The sequence below is a fragment of the Salvia hispanica genome, chromosome 3 (genome assembly GCF_029641045.1).
Source record: "Salvia hispanica isolate PSC_SH4W2 chromosome 3, Shi_PSC_v1, whole genome shotgun sequence".
NCBI classification, from domain to species: domain Eukaryota; kingdom Viridiplantae; phylum Streptophyta; class Magnoliopsida; order Lamiales; family Lamiaceae; genus Salvia; species Salvia hispanica.
Window position 1 is genome coordinate 41,480,549 of NC_142694.1, and position 15,889 is coordinate 41,496,437.

At 38.6% G+C, this 15,889-nt stretch overlaps 3 protein-coding genes and 1 pseudogene across 3 annotated transcripts; 2 read left to right on the forward strand and 2 right to left on the reverse strand.

Moving 5' to 3' along the window:
- The first annotated feature begins 1,867 nt into the window (after positions 1-1,867).
- LOC148930803 (rust resistance kinase Lr10-like) lies at positions 1,868-4,290 on the forward strand (annotated as a pseudogene).
- Positions 4,291-4,532: 242 nt separating this feature from the next.
- LOC125209404 (putative protein phosphatase 2C 15) lies at positions 4,533-8,369 on the reverse strand. Its single transcript, XM_048109008.2, has 9 exons — positions 8,051-8,369; positions 7,396-7,923; positions 6,539-6,710; positions 6,291-6,444; positions 6,138-6,201; positions 5,945-6,052; positions 5,733-5,858; positions 5,297-5,529; positions 4,533-4,954 (listed from the first exon to the last, which is right to left on the reverse strand). The coding sequence occupies exons 2-9, from the start codon at positions 7,603-7,605 to the stop codon at positions 4,738-4,740; spliced, it is 1,284 nt and encodes a 427-aa protein (XP_047964965.2). The 5' UTR covers positions 7,606-7,923; positions 8,051-8,369; the 3' UTR covers positions 4,533-4,737.
- A 1,574-nt stretch (positions 8,370-9,943) lies between these two features.
- Positions 9,944-13,155, forward strand: LOC125209407 (nicotinamide adenine dinucleotide transporter 1, chloroplastic-like). The gene is made up of 9 exons (XM_048109010.2): positions 9,944-10,431; positions 10,543-10,638; positions 10,757-10,863; positions 11,375-11,423; positions 11,517-11,635; positions 11,881-11,975; positions 12,093-12,181; positions 12,403-12,497; positions 12,594-13,155. The coding sequence occupies exons 1-9, from the start codon at positions 10,356-10,358 to the stop codon at positions 12,984-12,986; spliced, it is 1,119 nt and encodes a 372-aa protein (XP_047964967.1). The 5' UTR covers positions 9,944-10,355; the 3' UTR covers positions 12,987-13,155.
- Positions 13,124-15,336, reverse strand: LOC125209401 (LEAF RUST 10 DISEASE-RESISTANCE LOCUS RECEPTOR-LIKE PROTEIN KINASE-like 1.1). The gene is made up of 4 exons (XM_048109005.2): positions 14,890-15,336; positions 14,540-14,575; positions 14,203-14,457; positions 13,124-14,097 (listed from the first exon to the last, which is right to left on the reverse strand). The coding sequence occupies exons 1-4, from the start codon at positions 15,200-15,202 to the stop codon at positions 13,313-13,315; spliced, it is 1,389 nt and encodes a 462-aa protein (XP_047964962.2). The 5' UTR covers positions 15,203-15,336; the 3' UTR covers positions 13,124-13,312.
- Between the last annotated feature and the right edge of the window lie 553 nt (positions 15,337-15,889).

The window sequence follows — 15,889 nt, forward strand, 5'->3', positions numbered from 1 at the left end:
ATAATCTCAGATTAAGTCTAATCCGGTCAAATTTTTGCTAATTGACGGTGCCTTAAAAAAAGTATGCAAACGATATCTTCTTCATTTGTTTCGGATTTACTTTTTGAAAAGTGAATGTTCTGGACCAAAATCATAAATCGGCCATATGTAAAGGACCAAAATAGTACCATACTCTTCTTAATATGTCAAGGGTCGAAAAGTTGCGTGGCTTAGGAAACTTTATATATGTCCTATCCAATAAAAGGATGTGTAGTGTAGGTCAATTCTACCTGAAGTGTGAAGAGGGAAGGCCAAGTCAATTAGAGTGAAGGATGGTGCCAAAGTTAATATAATCCACACATCAGCATTTACTACAACTTTCTCAAGTAAAAAAAAAAACAACACAAAACACAATGGCTCTTGGTAAGCATGTAATGTTGTTGCTAGGCCATCTTCTGCTACTACTCAAAGCTGATTCAAAATGCCCCAAAGCCTATGCATGTGGTAACTTTACTCTAGAATTTCCCTTCACCGTTAGTAATGATCCCGACTGCGGATTGTTCATAGTTGATGGCTGTGATTCTGCAGAGGGACCTCCAACATTACGCACAAATTTTAATACATCTTCACATCAAATTCTATAAAAGACTTCCCCAAATGCGTTCCTAATTCACGACAGAGGGCTTCAAGAATCACTGAACTCATCCAAGTGTTATACTTTCATTCATCGTATCTCCCCGAGTCTCCTTTCGTTTCATTTACATTCTCTCCTAACATCACCTTTTTCACATGCTACAATCAAACTGCCCTACTGCATATCCAAAATTATTTCCAAAGTTATCACAGGTCATGCTGTGAAACCTCTACTATCTACTACAAACCTCCCTCAGCTCATCAGGATCATGCTCAGCCTACTCCTCCAGATTGTGTATTCAGTCGACTACCTATCAAGTCGACTACTCGATAAGGACATGAACCCAAGGATTTCTGATTTTGGGCTTGCTAAACTGTGTCCAAACAGATCAAGCATAGTCTCTATGATGGGGACAAGTGGTACAATAGGGTACATTGCCCCTGAAGTATTTTCTAGGAACTTCGGAGAAGTCTCCTACAAGTCCAATGTGTATAGTTATGGAATGTTGGTTTTGGAAATGGCGGGAGGAAAGAAGACCATTGATTGAAGAGACGTAGATCGTACAAGTGAAATATACTTCCCAAATTATATCTACAAGGAATTGGAGGTCAATGCGGAAAGAATGCTCATTGTTGGGTTGTGGTGCATTCAGACAAACCCTAAAGACCGACCAACGATGACAAGGGTGGTAGAAGGGAAGCTTGGATCATTGGAGGTTCCACCTTAACCTTACTTTCACCCACCTCCTGTAGCAGCATCAACCTATTCAACTTCTGTATCTTTCTAGTATTTATCTTGAAAGTTTAATGTAGCAATATTGGAACTTCACTCAACTTTAACACTTTTATTTCATCTCACAGGATTTGCATTTATATTCATTTTCATAACTATATACGGAGTATATAGTTTCCTACAAATTATCCCTCTTGCTACTAACATTGTCAAAACACTTGATCTATTTGGATATTTGGTCTATTAGTTGCTAGAATTAATCATGGTAAAGGTTCTAGTATTATGTGTGAAACATTAAAAATTTAATGTTTAGTGTAGGTCAGTACTAGTCAACTGAAGTGTAGCATAGGGAGCTTGTGCCTCCCACTCACCAAACTAGAAAGGAAGACCAAGTCTATTAGAATTTAGAGTGAAGGATGGAGCCAATAACTTGATGGATTCAAGTCAAGATATTAGTAGTTAACACACATCTCAAGAACAGAATCCAGCACAAGACTACACAAGTCTAGAAAGAGAGAGAATGGCTCTTGGCAAACATGTAATGCTGTTTCTATGCCATCTTCTTCTGCTGCTAACACTCAAAGCTGATTCCATATGTCCCAAATCATACACATGTGGAAACTTTTCTCTAGAATTTCCCTTCACCATTAGTGATGATCCCGACTGCGGATTGTTCTTAGTTTATGGCTGTGATTCTGAAAAGGAATCTCCAAGAATACACACACGAGCTACAACATTTCCATATCAAATTTTACGGAAGGCGTCCACAAATTCATTCTATATCCGCGATTATTATTTTCATGAAGCATTGAAATTATCCACATGTCTCCCTTTTAGAGATCTGTATCTGCCCTCTTCTCCGTTTGTGTCATTTACATTCTCCCCAAACCTCACCTTCTTCACATGCTACAGTCAAACTCCACATGATTATTTCCCAGGTTATCGCAATTTATCCTGTAAATACTCCACCGCCTACTATGAATCCCCCTCAACTCATCACGATCAGGCTCCGTCTATTCCTCCAGATTGTGTGTTAATACAACGACCTATCAAGTCCAGAAACAGCTCAGCTGATCTATTACAGCTCCTGACTGCTGATTTCACTCTAGAGTGGAATGTCTATCAAGATTGTATCGAATGTTACCACCGTGGAGGGCAGTGTTTTACTGACAACAAGATGCAGTTCTACTGCAGCAAAACAGGTTAGTCTTTTCTTTCTTCTTTTTGCTAATTGTAGTAGGCTCGAACTGTGATAGGTTTAGGCATTAACCACTCTACTATTTGGCGAGACAACAGTTGCTTACGTTGTGATTTGATAGTACTAATCTAAAATCTACTTGCACTCTATCAAAAATCTATATGTGGATTAGGAAAGTCTTGCAGCTACTGAGTAGGGCCGTCCCTTAAAAAAAACACCTTTAGTAATCAATAAACCAATAATTAAGTTGGGATATGTTTAACCTCAAGTCCAAATTCCAAGTCAACTGGTCCGTGTATCTCTGAAATCTGAATCAATCAACGACTTGATGAATCTGAAAAGTACACGCAATTCGATTCTCATATACTTTTCATGGTGCAAAGCAACAATCTCTTAGCTTCTTAGTATTAGCAAGGTTGATCAGTATCGTAGAGAGATCGGTTTTCTGGTTGTTTCACCAATAACTCAAACTAATTATGATGATCGGTAATCAATTTTTACTCTATGTTGAAATTCAATAGCAGTGTCTCCGTTACCCTAATACTTGAACTTCAATGTGATAACGGATCAGCATACTGTTTATGACATTCTTCTGAGATTCGTATGAACAGCATTTTTTACTTCAGCAGGTGGTGGTGTTACCATAGCTGTTCTTACATCCTCGTTGGTGATTGCATTCGTTTCCATTTGCTCTTTGGTGATTGTATCCATTTGCATTTGGAGGTATCATGCAAAGGCGAAGCAGGAACGTTATAGGGACATCGAACTCTTACTGAAGAACAATAGGAATTTTGCACCGGTGAGATTCAAATACTCGAGCATCAAGAAAATGACCAATTCATTTGGTGAAAATTTAGGAAGAGGGGGATTCGGCAGTGTTTATAAAGGACAATTTCCAAACGATCGTCTTGTAGCTGTAAAACTCTTGAACGATTCAAATGGAACCGGGGAAGATTTCATGAACGAGGTCGCCAGTATTAGCAGAACTTCCCACGTTAATATTGTCATGTTGTTGGGGTTTTGTTTCGAAGGTTCGAAAAGAGCACTCATTTATGACTTCATGCCTAATGGTTCCCTTGAAAGGTTCATTGGCAAAAATGCTTCATCGTCTCAAGAATCTGGGTTGGGATTGGATAAATTGTTTGAGATCTCTCTTGGGATAGCTCGGGGGCTGGAGTACTTGCACAAAGGATGTAATACGAGAATTCTGCATTTGGACATCAAGCCTCAGAACATACTTCTGGATAAGGACATGAATCCAAGGATTTCAGATTTTGGGCTTGCTAAACTATGTCCGAATAGATCAAGCATAGTCTCCATGTCGGTGGCAAGAGGGACAATAGAGGGTATATTGCCCCTGAAGTGTTTTCTAGTAACGTCGTCTCTTACAAGTCTGATGTGTATAGTTATGGAATGTTGGTTTTGGAAATGGCCGGAGGAAGGAGGACAATTGATCCAAGAGATGTAGATCATACAAGTGAAATATACTTCCCAAATTATCTCTACCAGGAACTTGAGGTCAATGCAGAAAGAAATGAAAGCCAGCCTTTGAAGAGAAACATGATCATTGTAGGGCTGTGGTGCATTCAGACAAACCCTAAAGACCGACCGTCGATGACGAGGGTGGTAGAGATGTTGGAAGGGAAACTCGAGTCATTGGAGGTTCCACCTAAGCCTCAACTATAACCCACCCTTAGAGCAGCGCCATCCTATTCAACTTCTGGATCTTTCTAGTTTTTTGTTTGAATATTTATGTTGACATGTGAAGTATCTAGTGTGGCAATATTTCATTGCAAGTGTCAGTGTTAAGAAAAATTAAAGGGAAAATCCACTTAGCTAGATTAGAATTTTCATTGAACCGGTTTAGGCAGCACAATCTGTATTGGGACTTCTGTCGAACAGGTAGAGTGCAAAATAAAATATGACAAAAAATCATCAAAAATTGGAGAATTTCCATTTAAAATCCAAAATTCTAAACCATATGCATACTAATCAGTAACCACCAATTTCATTTCCAACATGTTAACAAAAGAATGCACTCGTTTTTTTTCCTATTTAAACAATGAATTAACTACACAAAATATTATCGATTTTAATATTCGATATCCAAAACAATCACCTAATTAAGGAAGAACAATAGAAGGAGAAGCAACGAGAACAAAAGAATGGCAGCAATTGAACAAGATGAGCTAACCTATACTACTCTAACTCCACTCGGTCTCTTCCCTTCCATCGCATCCTTCTTATCCCGGCAGTCGGAGCAGAGGAACGGGCCTTGCCATGGCTTCAAACTCACCGAGAATATCGAGCCAGCATGAACCGAGACTCCCTCGTTCGGTGCCAGGTCAGCTTGGCAAACGGCGCACGTAAAAAGACCGCCCGTCTGCGCAGTCGGCTCGTCATTTCCAAGCCTGCCATTTTTTAATAAATAAGATCAAGATTTTGTACAACTTCACATATTACTATTATTGTTGACCCTATTTTACGAGGTCTTTGCATTTCCAAACAGGGCGGACGAAAAAAAAAGAAGAGATGGATACTAAATTTTCTAAAATTTTTGTTCGAAATTTCAAAACGACAACTTTCTTTCTATTGTACGATAATTCACACAAAATACCGAGATAATTTGATAATTTGATATACATGATTTGATGGATCGAAAAACTTTGAGCTCGTTTGACCATCTAATCCTTCGGAAACTCATATTAACTCAAATAACGGTAAGGAAACGGGTTTTTAGGTTGCATACTGACCTTTCAGCAAGCATTGCTGATCCTTCTTCGAATAGCTCTTCAACGATACCCACTGCGGATAGCTTCTTTGTTAATTTGTTGGATTTCCAAGACTTTTTCCGGAAAAACAACGCCTTGAGCTTGTTGTGCTTCACGGGCGGGGGAGAAGGCGGCAGTTTGTTATTGTCCGGAGGAATTATATCGACGACTATGCAAGTCGTGTCATCCTTGAGCCCACGCGCCCTCAACGTTTCCTATACAATAGCGTTTTGATGTAATGAGATAATGGAATGCCATAAAGGGCTTATGATGACTATGAATAGATTCATGTAAATCGAGATTTACACGAATCTTCTCTTTATGGTAAAACTAACAATTTTTTTTGTCGTATAGCCAAAAAGAGAAGATTCGTGTAAAATAAAGACTGAAAGGCTTTCATGAGTTTGGTAATCGGTACCTTCACCACTAGACGAGCAGCAAGCTCCGCAGGCAATCCATGGCACGATTTTGCAGCCATTTCTGATGACAATGCATCCCAGACGCCATCAGAGGCGATTATCAGCCTTCCGCCTTTACTTGATAGCTTCACGTAAACGAACAAAGTCAGTTGTTTCGGAAAGAAATTTGTCATGCTAAAACAAGAAAGTACTGAAGAGGTATAAAAGCTACCTTTACTTGCTTCACATAGGGTATTGGAACGATAAATTCGCCCACATCCATGTCACCAATTGATCGAGAAAGACACAAACCGCCTGGCCAACAACGAAGAGGACCAATCTGAAGAGGCAATTAAGGCGAGAAAATCACTATTTCTCCTCAATCCAATAACGAGCTTTCTATAATAAACGGATGCAGATCATACCTCAGTCCCGCCAAAAATGCTAAGCCTCCCCACTTCGCCTCCACTGGCAGTGACACGCTCTCTTCTGTAAGTTTAGAAAGCGAACGGATTTTCAGTGAGAGAAGTATACGAAAAGCAAGAATTTAACATTACACTCGGAGAAAAGGAACTAACTCCTCTGCATTTTCTTCAAGTCTATGATCAACGGTCAAGATGGAAACACCGCCACCCTGAGCATCTAAAATGCAGCGCGAATCTCCAACAGATGCGACAGTAACTGTCCACCCGTCAATAATCACAAATGTAGCTGTAGTGCCAGAAGTCTTTCCTGCAGAGGAGACGAGATTCAGTTAATTATTTAAGCACATAAAAATAAGACTTCGACAGATCAAAAAATCAGTTAAATAGTGCAGGATCCGTGCCTTTGGCCTGAAATTCCTTGTCGGTTTTCACAAAGCCGGCAACCAAAGCTCTAGGTAAAGCATGTAGCCATTCATCCCGTCCAAGTCCACGAGGCATGGCATTTAACACGTAGTTTAACAAATGGTCTCGCGAAAATATTGCAGCTGCACTCCCATTATGCCCATCGAATATCTACAAATTCATAGATTAAATCCCATCAAACAAAGGCCATAATCTTTTAAAAGATTTTTTCAAGAATCATCAGCAAAACTCCAAAACTGATCTAATAGACCCTAAGTTTCATCGACAACCTTTTATTGATGCAACGAATCAAAGATAGTAAATTCTCCGAAACACCAAATCCACAAATTGATAGAATAACTCCAATTATACAAAAAGACATTTTTCAAAAATCATCAGAAAAACTCCAAAACTGAGTTAATAGACCCTATGTTGCACAGACAACCTTTTAGTACACGCAACGAATCAAAGATAGTAAATTCTCCGACACACCAAATCCACAAATTGATAGAACAACTCCCAATATACAAAATCCAATCATTTATGAAAAGATCTTTTTCAAGAATCATCAACCAAACTGAGCTAATAGTTTGGTAGGGGTGATAACTCATCTAGGGATGGAAATCTATGAACAAGGTCATTTTTGTTCATAGATTTCCATCCCTAGTGGAGTTATCACCCCTACCAAACATGGCCTAAGTTTCACCGACAACCTCTTTATTAGGACACAACGATTCAACGATAGAGATTCTCCAACATACAGAATCTCAAACAGATTTTGCTCAATAAAACAAAAGCAAGTGACTAAACACAATCATCACTTCATAAAACTGAGACAAATAAATGGATCACATACTCCAAAAACAGAGAACGACGTTGATGGATTTCCAGCAACTCTCTGGCAATCAGTCTTCATCAAGAAATAATCCTCCCCTTTCCTCGACTGAGCTGCAGAGCCATATCTCACCGCGGGCCTCTCCATTTTCTCATTCCTCAGCTCCCTATTGATCAGTGCAGCTAATGGCACAAGATCATGGTATTCATATCTATCCCCCCTCGACCCCATAACTAAATCCCACAGCTCTTTGTCTCCGAGCTCAACTAATTAACCGAACTTCAAACCTTCTTCAAATCGCAGATAACATTCGAATCACCCCGATCCCCACCATCATATCCACTAAACAAGACTCAACTTCAATCCCCACAGCCCTTTTTCACTTTTTTTTCTCCAAGAAAAGTGAAATTCACACACACACACACACCACGAACAGAAAAACCCAAAACACCCAGAAATAGATAAACACTATATCTCCAACCCCACTTCAACAAAATCCAATCTTTTCAGCAGAGAAACAAAACCCCTTCAAATTCAGAACTTCTTCACCTGCAATCACAAATTGTGGCCAAATACACAATACAATCAAAATAAGATCTCAAATCCCAACAACACAGCAATGAATTGAAGAGGAAATAATTAAAAGATTCCAACAAGAAAGGAAACTTGGGATTACCTAATAAGAAGACAGGAAGACTTCCAGTGTGTGCACTGTGTTTTTTTCTTTAATTTAGCAAAAGAGAGTGGCAATATGCAGAGGGATCTGATGGTGACTGGAAAATCAAACAAATCCACAAGAAAAATTGAAGGAATATGAAGCGAAATTCACATGGAAATGGACCAAACGCGGATTGATGACAAGGAATGAACTGTAAGTGCAAGGCCCCTCCAATCATCAAGAACCAATTTTTAATTACTTAATGAAACAGAAAAAACATTCCACAATCAAAATTAACGTGTTGAGTAATGACTAATGAGAATTGATTAGTTCTTTATAAGTGAATACAGATCAGCAATACAGGCTAACAAAGATATCATTTGCAGAGGTAAACATTTTTGAGGTTTTGTGTGACAGGTGGCGGTGAAGCTATTATTTAATTAATTAAATTTGAGATTAATAAAATTGTGTGATATCCTAGTTTTGATCAGATATAATTATGGAAACATATTATTCAACAATTGTAGTTATAAACATATTATTCAACAATTGTAGTTATATTGGTATGTAAAAGAACAGCTGCATTCAGCTCATCTTTCCTTTTCACCTTTTTTTCCTTTTTTATTTTCCTTTATTTTTGTCAACTCATTTTTAGCTGTACGGCGCTAAGTGGGCCCAAATAGATCAATAATATTGGGCCTTTGTGGGAAATGTAGGGCCCGATTACATTGTAAATGGGCTAATTAAATCATCTAAATTATTTGTTCTACTAATATTTTCACAAAGTATAGCAAACTTTATTAATACAAATAAAAGCATACTCCTATTATACTCCGTAGAAAATAAATCCTTACTTAAACTAATTAAAATACTCAGAATGCCAAATTTTATACGTTAAACTCTATGTAACTTAGTAATTTTTGGGTTTGACTGTACCAAACCCGCTTTTGGCGGAATCCAACTACTCCTACTCGACCGGATTTACGGATTAAGGTCGAAAATTTTCTAGCGGGTGACAGAGTTTGAACTCGTGACCTCAAGTCACCACAGCTCCACGCTGCCTACTATGTTACAGCTTATTGGTGAGAACTTACTACTTTAATGTTTAAATGACTCTTTTCTTCCTCACTTTGCATCATATAGTATCTGGAAAAAGATTTAAAAAACTTATTTGTTTAAGATTGGAATATCTAATTTTTATCAAATCATAGACAAATCTACAAATACTAAAAAAAAATAAACATTACAAAAATGAACTAGCTTTGTAAACGAATACAGTTAATCGAAGCTCGTATCGGAAAAAAACTTATCCAAACAGGAACGAAGCTACTTGACATCTATGTCCCACCTCAAAAATTAATTCTTTATGCTATTTTAATTTTTGATCTTTAATTTGTAACCTTTTTTTTTATCAAAATTCTTATACATGCTCCTTCTCAAATCATCAAAATCAAATTTTACTCATATTAATCACAGTGCAAATGAGCCGAACTTGAGCTCATATTGGTATTTTGTTCATTGGACTTTAGCATGTTTGTAAACTTTTTAATCAGTAATTTTGTTCATGAATCTTCAATCTAGCCTGCTAACATTTGGTTCGGTTCGATTCATGCCTCATCTACAATTCTAGATTGAATTCTGAGTATATCTTTTAACTAGAAAGCAAGAATGAATTTCAGAAACAAAAAAACACGTCCAATACTCGACCAACTCACGAGCTTGTTTGAGAACTTGTCAATCGAGTTTCTCCATGAATCCTCAATCGAACCGGCCAATATTCGACCCGGCTCAGATGATATACGGTCATATTCTGGAATACATTTTTCAAAAGTGAGATTTAATTCAATTAAAAAAATAAAAAAAAAGTGAGTTTTTAAAAAGACAAATCAAGATATTCTACAGTGTGTATAACAAGATAAGTAGATTCTGATTCCCGCTTGGAAAATCCAGATGCAAAAAATTGATTTTTACCCCCAAAATTTCGAGACTTTGCTGTGATTAGCAGTAATTTCCTTTCCATAATTTCCCGAGAGCATCGCTTCAATGGATCCCACTCTCGATTCGCGTCAAAATCCCAACTGAAGAAGAAAAACCCTAGAAATTCCAATTGCATTCCCCTTCAAACACGGTCAATTTCGGTCGAAGCGCATACCAATTCCTTTCAACTGGAGTGTCAGCAACGCCCCAATTCAACCTCCATTTCTCCATATATATATTTAATTTCGACATGTATGCGTATTTGTAGCTGAAGGTGGAATTTTGTGAAGGTTGATTTAATACCTCATAGCTCAATTTTTTTATTCGTCGGAGTAAACCCTAGAAAATGGTCGCCGCCGCGCCGTGCGACCACCGGAGCGCGAAGGAGGTCATTTTTGACGCCTCCGCCGGTGCTTCCGCAGGTAATTGTTTCAGTAATTTACACTCGCTGAAATTCGAATTTGTGTTTCTGTGTTTGATCCGGTGATGATTGATGGATTTGGTGTTAATTGTTTGCTTGATTGAATTTTTAGGGGCAATTGCAGCTACATTCGTGTGCCCCTTGGATGTGATAAAGACGAGGCTTCAAGTCCATGGCCTCCCTGAAATGCAGCCGTCTGGTCGTAAAGGTTCGAAATCTTGTGATTTTTAGGTTTTGTTTGAAAAGGTTAACTTACAGTACTAACTTACTAAGATCAGCTCTGCTTAATTAGCTTATGATGTGTGTTTTTTTGTGGTGAAATTTAGGTAGTGTGATCATTGTGAGCCTGCAAAATATTGTTCGAAACGAAGGTTTGAGGGGACTTTACCGTGGCCTAACGCCAACTTTGACGGCATTACTTCCAAATTGGGCTGTGAGTGGTGTCTTTCAATCATTGAATTCGCCTGTAACCTGTTTCATTTTTGTAACAATAGTTCACTATTATTTTTGGCTATGTTAGTGATGCTGATTTAATAGCTTCGTATTTGTTATGATGACTATTAGAAGCACGCGGTGACTTAATTCATGGCTGAAGCAGTTTTCTAGGAGTATTTGTTAATCCTCCTTTATACGAATTCAGTTTCACTACATCATACATGTCTGTGAAATTCTACTCAATAGCAGTAGTAGTGATTTAGAATCTCATTTCTTGCTTTTTTGTATATTTGAGATTAATATTTTATTGTCCTTGTTTTCTTTGGCCGTGATCTTTCCTTATCATTTTGTCTTTTAAGAAGACGACACTTCACATGTTCGAATCAGATTAAGTATCTATTTATTTAATACTTGTCCGCTGACTTGCAAAAATGATATTCCTTGTTGCAGCTGTTTTTACAAATTTTCATCTTTGAGGAAAATTGACAATTTCTCATTGATCATTGCAGGTATACTTCACGGTTTATGGGCATCTTAAAGAGCTACTACATACATATGGTATGTCTCACACAGCTTCAGAAATTGCTGTACGTAAAGAATGTAAAGAATTCTATTTTGGAATGATCTTACACATATTTTGCAATTATACAGAGGGCAGCAACAACAGCGACCAGCTTTCAATTGGTTCAAACATGGTAGCTGCCGCAGGAGCTGGTGCTGCAACATCTATCGCAACGAATCCTTTGTGGGTTGTTAAGACCCGACTTCAAGTAGGTTGGAATGTTGTTTATAAATTGGATGCTATATAGTTGGTGGGGGATGGGGCATTGTTGGGGCAGATATTTGAGATTAATACTTCTTATTCCACATTCGTGACGACATGTAATTTGTAGTATTTAATAAATCTTGTGATTCCGTTGTGAGCTGCATCACTTATAGTATTGGCTTTTGGACTTGTATATTCATCTAGTTTTGGCTCGCTCGAAACTAATTTGGACTTCATCTCTGTTCGTAGACACAAGGAATGAGGCAAGGTGTAGTTCCTTACAAGAATATATTTTCGGCTTTGAGTCGAATTGCCCGTGAAGAAGGATTCCGAGGATGGTACAGGTTAGTTCGTGCTTGAACACACAAAAATTTGAACAATTATCTACCACTGAGAAGGGCCGAGCAGAATTTCCGGGTTCACGTTGTAAATTGGTATTTAATTCTCCTTTTGTTGTACAGTGGTCTTCTGCCTTCGTTGGCTGGAATCAGTCACGTAGCTATTCAGTTCCCTGCGTATGAAAGAATGAAATTCTCCTTAGCTAAACGAGGTATGACAACACATTTCCACTTCGTTTCTGGCTTTTTCTGATGTTCTAGTGTACACGTTCTGTGTTAATATACATCACTAGAGCCGAGCATTCTCGTTAGATGTGTGGAACTATATAACTGAATGCATACTCGTTATTTTTGTGTTTCCATATTTGGAAGGTAATAAACGGGATAACAACTGAAACCATATTCGTTATGCTTTTGTTTCTTAATTTGGAAGGGAATAAAAGCGATAACGAGCTCAACCCCGGGGAACTGGCAATTGCCTCCTCATCTTCAAAGGTCGTCGCCTCTCTATTAACTTATCCTCACGAGGTATGGTTTCCTTCCATTATCTTAATACTATTACACATTTATCTAGTCAAAAAAAAGAAAAAATACATATTTTATGAATACTCAAACTTTCTCTAGGTTATTCGTTCGAGGCTGCAAGAGCAAGGTCAAGTGCGGGGCTCTCAGCCAAAGTATTCCGGTGTCATTGATTGCATCAAGAAAGTTTTCAGACAGGAAGGACTAGCCGGGTTCTATCGTGGCTGTGGTACAAATCTCCTACGAACAACTCCATCCGCTGTGATTACATTCACCAGTTACGAGATGATACACAGATTTTTGCTGCAACTATCGCCTCCAAAGGAGAAGCAGCATCCGAAACCTCACCCCAAACCCGATTCTGGAGCCAATTCTCCAAAGGGATCAACTAGCTCCGGAGAAGAAGATGATTCAGACCTATCTGTAAACCCATCTAAAGAAAGAACTATTATTCCTTTGGATAATACAGATCATAAGCTCACTGCTAGGCATTAGCTCACCTATTTTGTTTTACCAAAAGCTGAATTTTCACCTTCAATTTTGTTGTCAATAAAAAGCAAACTGCAAGTTTCTGTTTGTTGTATGTATACCATTGTTGGATGTATTAGACATATTGGTTTTGTCTTGTAATGTTTCAGAAATCCCAAGTGAGTTTTTATTGATCTTTTTTGAATTTTTGAAATTTTGCAGAAGTTCATTAATATACAAAAATCTCTTTATAAGAGCATAAATTTTTCCTAGTTTCCTAAGCTTTTCTTCTCACACCATGAAGTATAAACCATTTCCTGCAAAAGCAATCTCTTTCTCTAACAAAACATTTTTCAGTTAGATATATCTTTGAGAGAAGCCAACACCTCAGCCATGGAAGGCCTCATCTCCTTCTCGAGCTGCAGGCACCGGAACGCTATCTCCGCGACTGAGGTAACCATCTCGGTGACTTCAGCGTCGAGGTTATACCCGAGAGACGGATCGGCCAGCTCATGAAACGCACCCCTCTGTATCCTCATCAGCGCCAAGTTGGCCAAGTTGATCTCATCCGTCCGCCTGCCTACATCCACAGCTGGCATAGATGAAATGAGCTCAGCGAGGACAACACCGAAGCTGTAGACATCGCTCTTATCCGTCACTTGGTAGCACATATGGTACTCGGGGTCGATGTACCCTGGGGTCCCTCCAGGGACAGTTGAGATATGACTCGCATTGTTCGGGAACAGCCTCGACAGCCCAAAATCAGCCACTTTGACGTGATAGTTTCCATCGAGTAATATGTTGTCTGTCTTGACATCGCGGTGGATTATGTCCGACTTGTGGAGATAAGCCAATGCGGTTGCAGTTTCAACGGCAATCCTCATCCGAGTAGGCCATGGGAGGGGCGCTACGTCGGCTTTCTGGCCGTGCAGATGATCAGCCACAGTGCCGTTGGAGATGTACTCGTACACGAGCAGAAGTTCCCGGCTTCTCCTAGAAGTGCAGCCGTACAGACAGACCAGATTCGGGTGCCTTAAACTCGTAAGAATCTCGATCTCGTTCATGAACTGCTCCATTCTTCTGCAGTTCTGCTCGTAGAGGCGCTTTATCGCGACTTCCCTCCCATCTTGTAGCTTCCCTAGTACACAAAACGTTGATTTCGCCCTCGAGCATTAACCAATCTACAACTAGATTATAACTAACTGTATTCATTATGTAAACTACTTGAATGTTGATTTCTTACCATAGTATACTGTCCCGAAACCTCCATCACCGAGCTCTCTAGAAGGATCGAAGTTGTTGGTGGCAGCTTCGAGGTCTGTGTATGAGAAGATGGGGATGCCAAAGAAGGAGCTCGCACCATTGATGTCCGACTTTGAGGTCTCGAGAGACATTTTAGAGGCGCGAAGGTAGCCCCCACGGACCCTTCTCTTCAACAGCCAGATCATGTAGGAGACCAACAAGCATAGAAGAAACAATAGTCCACCTGCAGATATGGCTGAGTACCAACAAAAAAAACTAGTGGTTTAGATCCAAAAATCGTAAAGAGAAAGAGAAAGAGAATGTGTATAATACTTTACCTACTATCAGCAGCACCCGCTTATTTCTGTGTCTGTCTGCACACATATCATATGTGACACCATAGGAAAAAAAATTATGAGAGAATTGAGATGAAGATATGTACAAGAAACAGAGAAAATATATGAACAACTAAATTAGGCGAATGCGATTCATTCATCTCGGATTCATGAATTTATTCATGTGTAATTCTCACTATATCATCAGTTCAATCATGCTACACACACACGCACACAATTCAACAACATCAATTATGAAGTATAAATCCACGAGGTCATTTTAATTAAAACGGAAAAAAAGAAGCTTGCAAATAGATTTAATCTAGAGGAAGAGAGAGCATATGAAACAATACCTTTATTGCAGTAGAACTCGCTAGTGGAGTTACTAAAACACTGCCCTCCGCCAAAGTAACATTCAGAACAATTAGAAGAAACATTAAACCTAAGTGTAAAATCATCAGTTAACCGACTGAAGTTGAATTCAGAATTCTGATAGAGCTCAGCTATCGATACTCGAATCACTTGACGGAAATCGGTGAGAAATGTTAGACTGAGTTCTCCGCAAGGGTCGGACTTTAGGAACTTGGAATGGGAATGGAATGAAGCAGTAGTGATGATGATGAGAGAGTGGAGTAGAAAGAGAATCAGATAGTTGGGAAGCTTCATGCTGTGAATTTGTGTTTGTACACCACATGTTCCATGGATTACGTATAAGATGGTGGAGTTGAGAAGACGAAGACGAAGACTTGGTAAAGCATGTCAATTAACGTCTGAGACGAGTTATGACTTTTCAGTCTTTGGCTTTGCTTCGTTTCTTCCCTTTTTTGTAAATATAAATTATGCAAAAATCTATTATCCTACATTTTTTAAAACTCGGGTACCCGCGGATACCCGATCCGAAAATTTCGGGTACCCGATCCCGAATTTCCCAAAATCTAATACCCAATATTCGATCTGAAAATGATTCCGGGTACCCGAATACCTGACACGGGTATCCAGCCCCGAAAAATTGGGTATCCAGTCCCGATTTTGGACTTTTATTTTGTTTTTTTATTTTTTTAGGAAAATCAGCTAGAAACTTTAAAAAATACAAACTTGTAGTCCGAATTTGATAAAAACTTAAAGTAGTTCGAATTTAAGAGAAAAAAACTACTAGTACAAATTTTTAGAAACAAAAAATTCATAAGTTATAACACCCCTTATTCATCCATAATAAACATCACAATTCATACATTAACCCAAAATATGACTTAAGAGTGAAGGATTTTGGGAGTATATTTAATTATTTAATTTCTAAATAATAGAACAAATTATTTTATTAAATTTAAAATATGAAAAATCAGGTAATTCGAG